This window comes from Bombina bombina, chromosome 2 (genome assembly GCF_027579735.1).
Source record: "Bombina bombina isolate aBomBom1 chromosome 2, aBomBom1.pri, whole genome shotgun sequence".
NCBI classification, from domain to species: domain Eukaryota; kingdom Metazoa; phylum Chordata; class Amphibia; order Anura; family Bombinatoridae; genus Bombina; species Bombina bombina.
In genome coordinates this window covers 470,233,359-470,247,956 of record NC_069500.1, presented here as the reverse complement: position 1 = coordinate 470,247,956, position 14,598 = coordinate 470,233,359, and the positions used below count along the sequence as shown (strand labels likewise).

The 14,598-nt window shown below is 38.7% G+C and overlaps 1 protein-coding gene across 2 annotated transcripts in view; it reads left to right on the top strand.

Moving 5' to 3' along the window:
* Positions 1-14,598, top strand: part of TCHP (trichoplein keratin filament binding) — a 111,999-nt gene that overhangs the window by 91,053 nt on the left and 6,348 nt on the right. For both annotated transcript variants that reach the window (XM_053702104.1, XM_053702106.1), the window contains exon 12: positions 5,671-5,814. In XM_053702104.1, the coding sequence (XP_053558079.1) occupies positions 5,671-5,814 (144 nt within the window). The remainder of the gene's footprint in view (positions 1-5,670; positions 5,815-14,598) is intronic.

The window sequence follows — 14,598 nt, the reverse complement described above, 5'->3', positions numbered from 1 at the left end:
AGCTATGTATGCTGAACCAATGGTGCAGGGATTACACGAAGATATATCAATTAATATCTTTAAAACCGATTGTTCGACACTCTCTAACGTGGTGGACAGATCACCTTCGTTTAATTCAGGGGGCTTCTTTTGTTCTTCCGACCTGGACTGTAATTTCAACAGATGCAAGTCTCACAGGTTGGGGAGCTGTGTGGGGATCTCTGACGGCACAAGGAGTTTGGGAATCTCAGGAGGTGAGATTACCGATCAATATCTTGGAACTCCGTGCAGTTTTCAGAGCTCTTCAGTTTTGGCCTCTTCTGAAGAGAGAATCGTTCATTTGTTTTCAGACAGACAATGTCACAACTGTGGCATACATCAATCATCAAGGAGGGACTCACAGTCCTCTGGCTATGAAAGAAGTATCTCGAATTTTGGTTTGGGCGGAATCCAGCTCCTGTCTAATCTCTGCGGTTCATATCCCAGGTGTAGACAATTGGGAAGCGGATTATCTCAGTCGCCAAACGTTGCATCCGGGCGAATGGTCTCTTCACCCAGAGGTATTTCTTCAGATTGTTCAAATGTGGGGGCTCCCAGAGGTAGATCTGATGGCCTCTCATCTAAACAAGAAACTTCCCAGGTATCTGTCCAGATCCCGGGATCCTCAGGCGGAGGCAGTGGATGCATTATCACTTCCTTGGAGGTATCATTCTGCCTATATCTTTCCGCCTCTAGTTCTTCTTCCAAGAGTAATCTCCAAGATTCTGAGGGAATGCTCGTTTGTTCTGCTAATAGCTCCGGCATGGCCTCACAGGTTTTGGTATGCGGATCTTGTCCGGATGGCATCTTGCCAACCATGGACTCTTCCGTTAAGACCAGACCTTCTGTCACAAGGTCCTTTTTTCCATCCGGATCTGAAATCCTTAAATTTAAAGGTATGGAGATTGAACGCTTGATTCTTGGTCATAGAGGTTTTTCTGACTCCGTGATTAATACTATGTTACAGGCTCGTAAATCTGTATCTCGAGAGATATATTATAGAGTCTGGAAGACTTATATTTCTTGGTGTCTTTCTCATCATTTTTCTTGGCATTCTTTTAGAATACCGAGAATTTTACAGTTTCTTCAGGATGGTTTAGATAAGGGTTTGTCCGCAAGTTCTTTGAAAGGACAAATCTCCGCTCTTTCTGTTCTTTTTCACAGAAAGATTGCTATTCTTCCTGATATTCATTGTTTTGTACAAGCTTTGGTTCGTATAAAACCTGTCATTAAGTCAATTTCTCCTCCTTGGAGTTTGAATTTGGTTCTGGGAGCTCTTCAAGCTCCTCCGTTTGAACCTATGCATTCATTGGACATTAAATTACTTTCTTGGAAAGTTTTGTTCCTTTTGGCCATCTCTTCTGCTAGAAGAGTTTCTGAATTATCTGCTCTTTCTTGTGAGTCTCCTTTTCTGATTTTTCATCAGGATAAGGCGGTGTTGCGAACTTCTTTTGAATTTTTACCTAAAGTTGTGAATTCCAACAACATTAGTAGAGAAATTGTGGTTCCTTCATTATGTCCTAATCCTAAGAATTCTAAGGAGAAATCGTTGCATTCTTTGGATGTTGTTAGAGCTTTGAAATATTATGTTGAAGCTACGAAATCTTTCCGTAAGACTTCTAGTCTATTTGTTATCTTTTCCGGTTCTAGGAAAGGCCAGAAAGCTTCTGCCATTTCTTTGGCATCTTGGTTGAAATCTTTAATTCATCTTGCCTATGTTGAGTCGGGTAAAATTCCGCCTCAGAGAATTACAGCTCATTCTACTAGGTCAGTATCTACTTCCTGGGCGTTTAGGAATGAAGCTTCGGTTGACCAGATCTGCAAAGCAGCAACTTGGTCCTCTTTGCATACTTTTACTAAATTCTACCATTTTGATGTATTTTCTTCTTCTGAAGCAGTTTTTGGTAGAAAAGTTCTTCAGGCAGCGGTTTCAGTTTGAATCTTCTGCTTATGTTTTTTGTTAAACTTTATTTTGGGTGTGGATTATTTTCAGCAGGAATTGGCTGTCTTTATTTTATCCCTCCCTCTCTAGTGACTCTTGTGTGGAAAGATCCACATCTTGGGTAATCATTATCCCATACGTCACTAGCTCATGGACTCTTGTTAATTACATGAAAGAAAACATAATTTATGTAAGAACTTACCTGATAAATTCATTTCTTTCATATTAACAAGAGTCCATGAGGCCCACCCTTTTTTGTGGTGGTTATGATTTTTTTGTATAAAGCACAATTATTCCAATTCCTTATTTTATATGCTTCGCACTTTTTTTCTTATCACCCCACTTCTTGGCTATTCGTTAAACTGATTTGTGGGTGTGGTGAGGGGTGTATTTATAGGCATTTTAAGGTTTGGGAAACTTTGCCCCTCCTGGTAGGAATGTATATCCCATACGTCACTAGCTCATGGACTCTTGTTAATATGAAAGAAATGAATTTATCAGGTAAGTTCTTACATAAATTATGTTATTTGTTTATGTTACCTGTAAAACTATCAATAAAAATCATTTAAAAGAAAAGACATAATAAAATATTTACAAAAATGTGAGGGGTGTACTCACTTTTGTGAGATACTGTATATGAAGACAGTAAATTATATCCAAGGTGTTATCAGAGGCAACCTTAGTTAGGAATTTGGGAAATGGTAAGAAATTGAAAGCCTCTGGTGGAGATAATAGCCAGAAAATAATATTCTTAAGAGGATACTTCCCATAATGATGCAGGACATAAGTGCGTGGTAAACACCATGGAGCCACTAAATATTTTGGCTGTATTTGAGCACTGTTAGACTATGTATGGAACTTCCATAAAAATTTTAATATAAAGAAATCCCATGTCATTGCATCCATGCATAGAAAACATGCCAAACATGGTAGTAGGCTGTAGAAGTGTTGCCTTGCTAACTGATGTCTCAACAAGAGCACCCTTTGGGCATTAGCAATATTAGTAGCTTTAGGTAAAAAAGAAAATTCAAAACCGAGTTGCATAATTGCATCTAGGATGTCATGTGATTGTACGTCTGCCAGGGGATCTTTGTCTAGGTTGGCTGAACAATACTCAAAAACTTTGATAATGATAAATAGCTAGTATGGGATGAGATTAGAGCTGCAACAACTAATCAATAATAAACGATTATGAAAATAGTTGTCAACGAATCTCATAATCGATTAGTTGGTCTGTGCACGACACCAGGTTGCTTTACTCCAATGAGCTCCTGCACATGGTATTGTGTTTTTATGGTTACGTCCTTAGCCTAAAGGAAGTCTACAGACATTTATTTTTTACTTTTTCAGGACAGTATAAGTTTACAACTACTCCTGGCTTATGTGCAACCCAGAAATAAAATGGGCATCATCATTTGGGTTGTTTATATTAATTCAGGTGATTTGGGACTATGCTTTGCATGATATAGCGCTGAGCGTGTTATTTACACCCAGCTCTAGATTGATGGGAGTTTTTCTTTGAATTTATGTGCACTATTATCTGTTTGCTCAATTATTAGTGGATTACTTGCTATTGCTGATTATATGTACTCTATAGATAAATGTGTAAGGCTTTGTCCTGTTTTTGATATATAGTCATTAGCACTTTTTACTTTTTTTTTTTTAGATTTTAAATTAATTGTAATATGTACCAAATGTAACCTATATACATGTGTAGGTATGTATGTATGTATGTATATGTATATATATATATATATATATATGTATGTGTATATGTATGTATGTATGTATATATATATATATATATATATATATATATATATATATATATATATATATATATATATATATATATATATGTATGTATGTGTATGTGTGTATGTATATATATATATATATATATATATATATATATATATATATATATATATATATATATATATATATATATCTGTCATTTTAAGAGCGGACTAGATATTTTTTCCCTAACCTTATAGCTTATACCATTACATATAGATATTATGATATTTTTATGTTCGAATGAAGTCCAGACTTATTTTAAGAGGCCACTTGCCAAGGAGGGAAAACCCTTTGCATTGGTGGAGAGATAAAGGGACATTTCGGTCAAAATTTAACTGCACATAGATTAATTACACCTTTGAATAGAAACATATTTGCAATATACATGTATTGGCCAAAATGCTTCTAGTAAAAGTTATCACTGTTTTAGTATTAACATTTTTCTCTGCACGTTCATGTGAAGCATAGCTATATATTCTCAGTGCACCGGCATTTTAAATACTGCAGCTGCTCAGAGTGCCAGTGGGGCTTGTATCATGTCAGCAATTAACAAACTGAGTACTTGCCAGATGATACAAGCACCTTATGCTCTCTGAGCAAGTGCTGTGTTTAAAATGCTGGTGCACAGTGCATACATAAATACTCATTTAAAACAGCTGTAGCATTTATTAGAAGCATTTTTGCGAATACGTGTATGTTACAAAAATGCTTCTATTCAAAACTGAAATGCATTCATGTGGATTCTAATTTTGGCTGGAATGTCCCTTTAACAAAGATAAATATCCCACCTTGGTGAATTTGACAAAACCCTACTTATGTATCTCAAACACCTCAACACCATGTGAGTGCCTCTTCTTTGTTGCAGGCAAAATAGCTGCAAAAAGAGAGCCAGCCTAGGCCAGGAGCATGTGGAGATGTTGACATTTTTGCATTTCAATGCAAAGTTTCTGAAAGAGTGAGAAAACAAAATGTTATTAACAGTGATTGTCTACCTCTTTTGAATCCTTTTAATGGTTTTGTTTTGCTTAATTTATAAAAATTTGTCCTGCTGCTTAAAAATTGGACAAACAGTTGTGTAAATGTAAAATTGTAAAGGTTTAGTCTGGTTTATATTTGTAACACTCAGTATGTGGATTATATTTTAAATATAGGAAAAACATGTTTGTTTTGTTATCCGATTAGTCGATTAATTGAAAACATAATCGGCCGATTAATCGATTATGAAATAATAGTTAGTTGCAGCCCAAGATGAGATAAACGAAGACAAATCTAAAGAGAATATTTTTGTTTCATTTTCTAGCCATACAATTTTCAAATGCACCAGTTCCATCCATCGAGAACATTTTATATATATTTATTTTTTATCAAATGTGAAATAACTGTGCCGGCCTTAGGAGGATAATCCATATATTAAGAAACAATAAGTGGAATAGCAGTCAAAGGAGCAATAGGAAACTCAGGCCATTGTTCAGAGTATACCAGTAAGTTTTAGGTGGTATAACGGATTTATAGATATGGAGAGTATTTTTCATAGCCTGAAGAACACAGATAAGTAAAACAAAACACTCTTTGGTCAGTGGGTTTGTCTCTGGTTTACAGGCAGAGCTAAGGGAAATTCTTTAAATAGTGACATATGGCTGTTTCCGAGGGACAGAGCTCAGAATTGGGCTTGTCCCTCTCAAATAGGGACAGTTAGGTGGTCTGACTGAGAAATGAATAGGCTCTTTAAATCGAATGTGTGACTACCTGTTGGTGCTTAGTTTATGTTATACAAATTAGTATCTAATTATGCTCTCTAGAGGCATTGTCTGCATAAATCCAGGCCTATTAAGTAATGTAATCTTTATTAAAATGACCTGCATGTTTCCATTTTCAGTAACTTCACATTTCTTTTTCAATAAATCTTGTAGATTTCTGAACGTTGCCTACAGGAGAACAAAGCCATTTTACAATTGGAGGAAGAAGATAGAGAAGCCAGACTGGCAGAGGATAAGGAAAATGACTTATTGCAACAGGAAGAAGAAATTATGACTCAGAGGGGTTATCAGAAAAAGGTACATTGTGGTATTAAATATAGTTAACTTTAAAGGGACATTTTACATTGCTGGACACAATTTTAAAAGAATGGTTAATACCCACCATACTATTGATTTTCCTCCTGTGTGTCCAGTTCTCTTCCAAGTCATTCTCTTACTTCTTTTATAATTTGGTGAGAGTCCACGATTCAACCCCTGTCCACAAGGAGGCAAAGATTCCCAAAACTCTTAAGAGCACTTAATTCTTCCCACCTCTCTGGTATTCCATTCCTATGTTTACCTCCACATGAGGAAGGTGAATAATTGAGGTGCTCCAGATTCTTTGTTGAGAAGGGTCTTCAGACTGATTTGAGGCCCATTTTACCCCTCACAGAGCTTCTACTTGGGACAGAGGGGAGATTGGAGTATTGGGTAGTGACATAATCGCTCCCAGTGAGGAGTTAATCACAAGACTGCCACACGTGTCATGGGGACCGGTCCCTTAGCCTCCCCTTGTTGGGTAGTCAGTATACTCCAAACACAGATCCTCTGCTGTTACGTTTTTACAGCACTGGATGGGCTGTCTACGGGAAACAGTCTTTTCTGTAGCTAATTAGCACAGTAGAGTGGGTAAATCTTAAAGGGACACTGAACCCAATTTTTTTCTTTTGTGATTCAGATAGAGCATGCAATTTTAAGCAATTTTCTAATTTACTCCTTTTATCAAATTTTCTTCATTCTCTTGGTATGTTTATTTGAAAAGCAAGAATGTAAGTTTAGATGCCGGCCCATTTTTGGTGAACAACCTGAATTGTCCTTGCTGATTGGACAGCACCAATAAAAAAGTGCTGTCCATGGTTCTGAACTAAAAAATTGCTGGCTCCTTTGCTAAGATGTCTTCTTTTTCAAATAAAGATAGCAATAGAACGAAGAAAAATTGATAATAGGAGTAAATTAGAAAGTTGCTTAAAATTGCATGCTGTATCTGAATTATGAAAGAAAAAATTGGGTTCAGTGTCCCTTTAAGGAAAGAAAAGACGTTTTCTTGCATTCACATAGCCCTCAGGCTATTAACAGGTACATTCTAGCTAGGGGGACATACATATGTAACAGACTAACTCCGCCTTTATTACTTAGACTTTTCATACTTAGTCTAATAATTATGGAAACTTTATTATGTGTTAAAATCTGCTATTTACCATTCAGCTAATTCACCTGGGAGTTACATCTCAATGCAATCTTATATCCTCGTTTATATGCACAGTAAGGGGGAATTAAACGGTTTGGCAATTAGAGGGGAGTCGCTTTGTGTATTTTTGGGCACTTATCAAGTAAGCATAAATTTTGTTTTTACATTTTTACTTCATTTTTTTCTGGCGGAACTTCTAGTTGCACCTACCTCTCTTTACCTGTCTTGTTTATTCCTAACCTTCTACTCCCCCTTGGCTGTACGTCAGACTGGAATACCAGAGAGGGGGAATGGGTTAAGTGCTCCCTCCTAGTGGCCAGGAGTTAAATCCCAGGAGTAATGACTTGAGCACTCACCACCATGAAAGAAATTAATCATACATTTTGTTTTTAAACCATCAAAGCTGCTAGTTGGGGGCATTCTGTAAGAAGAGGCAGAGCTTCAGCACATTAGAGCACATGTATTGTTGCACTTTGTGACCGAAGTGGTGCAAATTCATAGATTGTTGGTGTTGCTAGATTTTTGACAGCTGTATTTTGCACTTTACTTTAGCTCACACAATTGAACGTAAGTTTTACTTTTTTATATTTATAACTAACAGAAAAATGTCGCCACTGCAAAACATATACAACTTCTACTCTATATTGTGCACTCCAAACTAAAGTGCATGATACGGCCCATTATAAAACACAATGTCACTGATCTGTGAATGCGCACTCGTTCTGCCATAGGGTGTGATAATGCTCAAGTTCCAAGACTTCAGCGCCAAATGTGAAGATGCAGAGCTTCAATAACCAGAATTTGCAAGTGGTTAAAATAAGGGAAAAGCTTTGAAAGGACAGTCTGCAATACACTTTTTATTGTTTTAAAAGATAGATAATCCCTTTATTACCCATTCCCCAGTTTTGCACAACAAACACCTCTGTGATTACCTTGTATCTAAGCATCTTCTGACCGCCGATCAAATGACTATTTATTATCTATTGACTTGCATGTAGTACTGTGTTGTGCTAAATCTTACATAACTCCTTGGGCGTGAGCACAAGTTTGCTAGTTCATGTGGCCCATATAGATAGTACAGCTTGAAAAAGGCCAATGTAACGGCCGAAACGCGTAGCGAACTACTGTGAAAAACTCTTTTAATTCACCATTGGGTCACAAATAAACCCACTGTGACAAAAAAAGAACTTCAAATCTTCCGATATAAGCAACATTGGATTTTAAACTGTTTCATCCTACACACGCTTCCAACTTTAAGCGGAAGAAAAGACCGGAGAAAAGAAAATACACTGGCAGTTTTATCTTGCCCCCTCCGAAAACTGCTCTCTGAACTGAGGACTGGAACTCCAGAGGTGATTAACCTTTTTCCAACCACCGTCAACAGAAGATCCAAAAACCGGATAAAGAAGACCACCCTGGGCGGCAACATCCAGGCTCCACCATCGGCTAAAGAGTACAGTAAGTAAAAAACCGCCCCTTACTGCAACACCTCTATAGACCGTAGAGCTCTGGCAACATTTGAATTATACACGGACCTCACATCCACATCAAAAAAAGAAAGACATAATAACAGACTTTGCAACACAATTTTTCTTTGCAACAAATCTTTTTTTAACAAAGTATAAATACAAGTTGCAAATATTGACGAACACTGTCAAAAATCGTCCTGAACATTTTAATCATAAAAATCCACCGGTGTTTTTTCAAAAAACTCAAAGTTTGGGAAAAATACTTTTAAATATACCTTTTTGTAAAGTGTCGGCCGACCAGTATAAGGAGTATATATTTTTTAACCTACAACTATATTCCTGCATAATATTATCATTATAGCATTTTTTATCTATTTTAGGCTTAATTATCTACCTTTCATTTTTTTTTTTTTTTTTTTTAATTTTTTTTTTTTTTTTTTTAAATCTTTTATTGAGGAAAGAAAACAAACACAATACATATGTAAACAAAATGTCAGACATACATGTGTTAGAGATACATTACACTTAATTGGTTATAGTCCTCATTTTTTCCCCTTATATTGCTGTTACAGGTCACTCTTGGACCTAATAGGCTATTCATGTGTACATCCGGGGGTTAAGTTAAGATAACAAAGAAAATTAACATATATTAAAAAAAACAGCATCTATAAAAAGTTATTTTCCCATTGATAGCTATACAGACCACTCTTGGGTCCAATTTATAAGGCTAGTAAAAGTAATAATGGAAGCTTCTGAGAAATAATAAAATAACAGGAGCTGGGGGGAAAGGAGTCAATAAGCTACGTTAGGATCAATAAAGGGATCAGAGGGAAAGATAAGCAAGGGGTCTTATATGTCTAGGGCAGTTCACTTTCGACCTCAGTTGATACTAATCTTACACAATCTATAATTGGCTGTATAACTAGGTGGCTGATAGATAGTTTTAAATACTTGATGCAGACCAGCTGTGGGGTATCCTCCAGGAGCGCACGTCACCATACTAAGTATGCTTGAGGGTACATTATTCCATTTTGGGATAGTTAGACCAGTGTAAAGATAGGCATCTACAGAGTGTTTACTCAGGCTAGTCTTCTATGTCATTTATCTAACCATGCGCCATTAACATTATCCAACTGCTAAGGAAGTGCTTACACATCAACTAATATTGCTGTACCTCCCAAACAGCTCACATACTCGGTGGTTATAGCACAACAGATAGGCAAACAAGTCTAAACAAAGAACAATGTAAAACTAATTAAACATCTCATATTTAACATGAACTTCTCAAACTTAGCGACATATTTTGAATATTTTGTCAATGATTTATGCTAACTGACATTTGTTATAAACGGCAACTGTGCCGGATGGCAGGAACACCATTACCTCTGTTCAGCCCCCTGAGTCCAGCTGGCCATAATAAACAACAGGGATATGAGGCTTAATACGGAAACTGACAGACCCGTTCAACATGGTCAAAAAAATATGTATCCCAATATTAGTCAATGTGACCATAAGAACCAAAGGTCCTGTTAAACTGAGCAATGTCTCTGATGCTTTGCTGCCAAGTATTTCAGGAGTGTAAGCCGACCCGCAGTTGTAACCTGTTAAGATTGTCAGTGAGTCTCTTACTTTGTGATTGGTACCGTATAGTGGCCCGGTCTTGGACGCCATCTCTGACCTCTCCACTCTAGGGAATCCTGGCCCGGTGTCTGCTTGATGTTGAGATCGCGCTACCGCGCTCTTCTCTGCTGCTGTCTGTGATGCAGTACCATTGACCCGGCTTTGTAATACTGTAACCGCCAGGGGAAATTCCGCTCGACATAGCTCCTTTTCTTGCTGTTCCCCATAATTGTTGCTCGGGGCATAGATCTGCTGGTGCATAAGCTGTATTTTATCCTTGTGTGTTCCGGTAAGCGAGCCTGCCTTCCGTGTGTGCTCTGCTCTGTGCAGCTCTTGTGTGGCAGGGGGAGGGCCGGCCATTATGAAGCCCGTGCGGGGTTTCCCCGGTATATTATCATCATTGGGTGTCTCACCCTCCTGCTCTCCTTCTAAGCGCTGTAGTAAATAGTCATATGGAGCACCCTCTATCAGTTTCTGCATGCGTGTAATAAAATTTGCCATTAGTTCCTCACAATTTTGCTGTATGTGCCCCATCGCGATGTTTAACATCTTCTGCGTAATGCGGGTGATTTATAAGCAAGTTGGAGCTTTTTTCCTGCTATTGGTGGTATGCTGGTTCAGCCCTCTGATCCGTTAAGGCTGTGTGAGATTGAAGAATCGGTAAGTCGGATTGACCGACAGCACCAATAACCCGTTTCTTCCCGGGGGGGGGGGGGGGGTGGATACCTAGTAATGGGCCGCCGCCCTAGGCCGTATAATTCCAAGCTGAGTCCCCAAAGTCATAAAAACAGCAAGAAAGGTGAAAATGACACCACAATTGCCAGAATCGTGTTATCTTTGTGAGGTTTATTTGTTTTCCTGCTGTTTGGACACACTAATCAGCGGTTTAGTGGTTATTCTGCTGGAGCCTTCAGAAATTGCGTCCGTTCCAGGACACTGCATGGACACGCCCCCCCTATCTACCTTTCATTTTAATTTGCATTTCCATCGCTTTATTGTATGAAATATATTTGTCATTTTATCCTCTGATTTACTCCCAAAAGCTCTTCACAGCTCTTCAGAGCACACTTACAACACAAAATTCTGCTAGACAAACGCACACGTTCCCAATGCAAGCATTAACATAATTATCTTTCGTGTTTCTAGACTATCTTAGGAAATTGAACTAGGTATTCTATGTACTAGGTACAAACTCTTAAATTAGCTGTTTACACTTAGATTCCCCGCACAACGGAGCAGAATATATCAGCCAAATATATCAACCTAGAAATAAATAGTACAACCATTGAAACTGCATAAAGACCCAACAACTAAACATAATTACACACTATATACAGGGCCTTTCGTATACCCCACATTTTTGAAGTAAAGACATATATATGGTTTTAATGTGTATTTTAAATGTATATGCATATATTTTTTGATAAAATAAAATAGCAACTAAAAAGTTTCTTTTGTCATATTACCTGGTCATTTTACTAAATTCTATTCTGTAATCATCTCTGTTCAATCAAAAAAACATAAGGGTATAAGCATTGAATTGCGCCACTCACTCCTTAAACCCACACCCCTCCTGTACACCACAACCAGATATTTTTTGGGGAAAATATCTTAGGAGTTAGGGCATACCCGCAACAAGGCAGCGCAAAAAAGTTTTAAAACTATTCCTACCAAGATTTACCATATAGATAGTCTCCTGTTGTGAAAATCAAATAAAAAAGCATGTGATAAGAGGCTGTCTATAGTGGCTTAGAAACAGGCAGAAATGTAGAGGTTTTAAATGTATTTAATATTTCCTTCCTAAGTCCTGAAAAAGGGTATCTGCCTTTCGAGATAGGACTGAAGTTTTAAGTAGTCATGTCAACCTCTCAGTGAGAATATTGCTAAAAGTTAGAGTCTGGAGATGCAGGAAAAGTTTTTCTGCAAAACCATCCAGACTACTGCTAACAGCTCCTAAGCAATCGGTATTGACGAGTTTTACTGCCTGCTTTTTCTCACTCAAGTCCATGTCAGGAGCGCTGCTATAAGACTGTCACACTTGAGAGGCTGTGTTCTATTCCACAGCATGGATCCTGGAGGTAAGATTGTTTCAATTTTTACACATAAAACGCTATAACAGGGTCACAGTGTGGCTCCTTTATACCTTGATAGGATCCTCTGAAGGGGGTTTATTGAACAGTTGGGGTTAATTAATCAGTGTATTAATTATTTACATGCTGCTTTGTGTGATTTTTTTTCCTGGGCTGATAGACTTTGTTTTTGGCTGGAACAAACAGGTTTCACTTTTAAGTTTCACTTTTGTTTTTGAAAGTGTTGCACAGCTCTATTACTTGCTGTACTTGTAATAACAGGGAAAGTACTGTCTTGCACTCCATGTGACCGGGTGTGGTCTATGTTCATTTCCTCCATTCCGGCTGAGACTTGAACCTGAGGAGAGCATTTCCTCTGTTAACTGTCTGGGTCTAGGAGGTGGTGAGTGCCCCAGCCATTGGTAGTATAAAGGTGCAGTTTTCTATAATAAAAAACGTTTTTATTTGTGTCCTTCTGTGGGTATAACCTGAGCTATGGAAGACTCTGACATGTTAGAAGGTACTCCTTCTGTACTAAATCATACCTGTTTATATTGTGAGGAGGCCGTGGTTTTTCCGCCCACTCAATTATGTTCCACATGCCTTAACACCGTTATAAAGTCTAAGAAGGGAGACAAGCCTGCTAAGGCTCTTAGTCCCTCTGAGCCGTCTACCTCTCAGGACTCGGTTTCGCGTGAGATTACTACCCTTGCTACATTATCCACTCCACATGCAGTTCCCCGTAGCACATCTAATCCTCCACCTGGAGGGTCCTTCTTCCTGCGGACTTTGCCGCGCAATTACAAACGGCGGTGTCTGCGGCCCTCAGGGCATTACCTCGCTCTAAGACACGCAAAAGAAAGGTTAAACATAGCTCTCCTGACCTGGAGTCATCTAAATATTTATCGGATTTAGCTATTATGTCCTAGTTATCCGATGATGAGTTAACCTCTGTAGCTTCAGAGGGTGAACTTTCTGGGTCGGAGTCCCTAGCGTTTAAGCCTCCCGCTACGGAGGAACTGTCCTTTAGATTTAAAATTGAGCACTTGCGGTTTTTATTAAAGGAGGTTCTGTCTACGTTAGAGGTTCCAGAGGCTGCACTGCCGGAAGAACCTATGATACCTAAATTAGACAGAGTTTACAAAGAGCGGAAAGTTCCTTTGACTTTTCCTGTGCCGGTTAAGATGGCGAACATTATTAAGAACGAATGGGAAAGAATTGATTCTTCCTTTTCCCCCTTATCTACTTTTAAAAAGTTGATCCCGGTCTCAGACTCTCAACTGGATTTGTGGATGGTGCTATCTCTACGCTTGCTAAACATACTACTATACCTCTTGAGGATAGTTCTTCGTTCAGAGAGCCGATGGATAAGAAAATGGAAACCTTTCTGAGAAAGATGTTTCTACATACAGGATTTTTGTTTCAACCGGCAGCGGCAGTTGCTGGAGCGGCTACCTACTGGTGCGACTCTTTATCGGAACTCATTGGAGTGGAGTCTCCCCTTGAAGATATTCAAGACAGAAATAAAGCTCTGAGAATTGCTAATTCTTTTATCTGTGATACGAACATGCAAATTATTCGCCTAAATGCAAAGGCATCTGGCTTTGCACTCCTAGCCCGCCTGGTGCTCTGGTTGAAGTCTTGGTCTGCAGCTATGACTTCTAAGTCCAGACTCCTTTCTCTTCCCTTCGAGGGAAAGATTTTATTTGGTCCAGGCCTGGACTCCATTATTTCTACAGTTACCGGAGGCAAGGGTGCCTTCCTACCGCAAGATAAGAAGTCATCTAAGGGACGACAATCTTTTTTAATTTTTGTTCCTTTCGTTCTGACAAATCCAAACAACAACAATCCTCCTCCAAGCCTGAGCAACCCACGAGTACTTGGAAGCCTGCTCAGTCCTGGAATAATCCAAGCAGAATAAGAAGCCCGCCGAAAACAAATTGGCATGAAGGTGCAGCCCCCGATCTGGGATTGGATCGTGTAGGGGGCAGACTGTCTCTCTTTTTTTTTTTTTCCAGACGCCTGGTACAAGGACGTACAGGATCCGTGGGTCCTGAAGGTGGTATCTCAGAGATACAAGATAGGCTTCAAATCTCATCCACCAAGGGCAGATTCCGTCTCTCGAATCTGTCTACCAGACCAGAAAAGAGGAATGCCTTTCTAGGTTGCCTTCGGGATCTATCCTCCTTAGGAGTTGTTGTCCCGGTGCCTACCGAAGAAAGAGATTTGGGGTTTTATTCAAACTTTTTCGTGGTTCCAAAGAAGGAGGGAACTTTCCGCCCAATTCTGGACCTAAAGTGCTTAAACAAATTTCTCAGTGTCCCTTCCTACAAGATGAAGACGATAAAATCCATCCTTCCTTTAATTCAGGAAGGCCAGTTTATGACAACAATAGATCTGAAGGACGCTTACCTTCATGTTTCAATCCACAGGGAACACTTTCAGTTCCTGAGGTTTGCATTGCTAGACCAGCCTT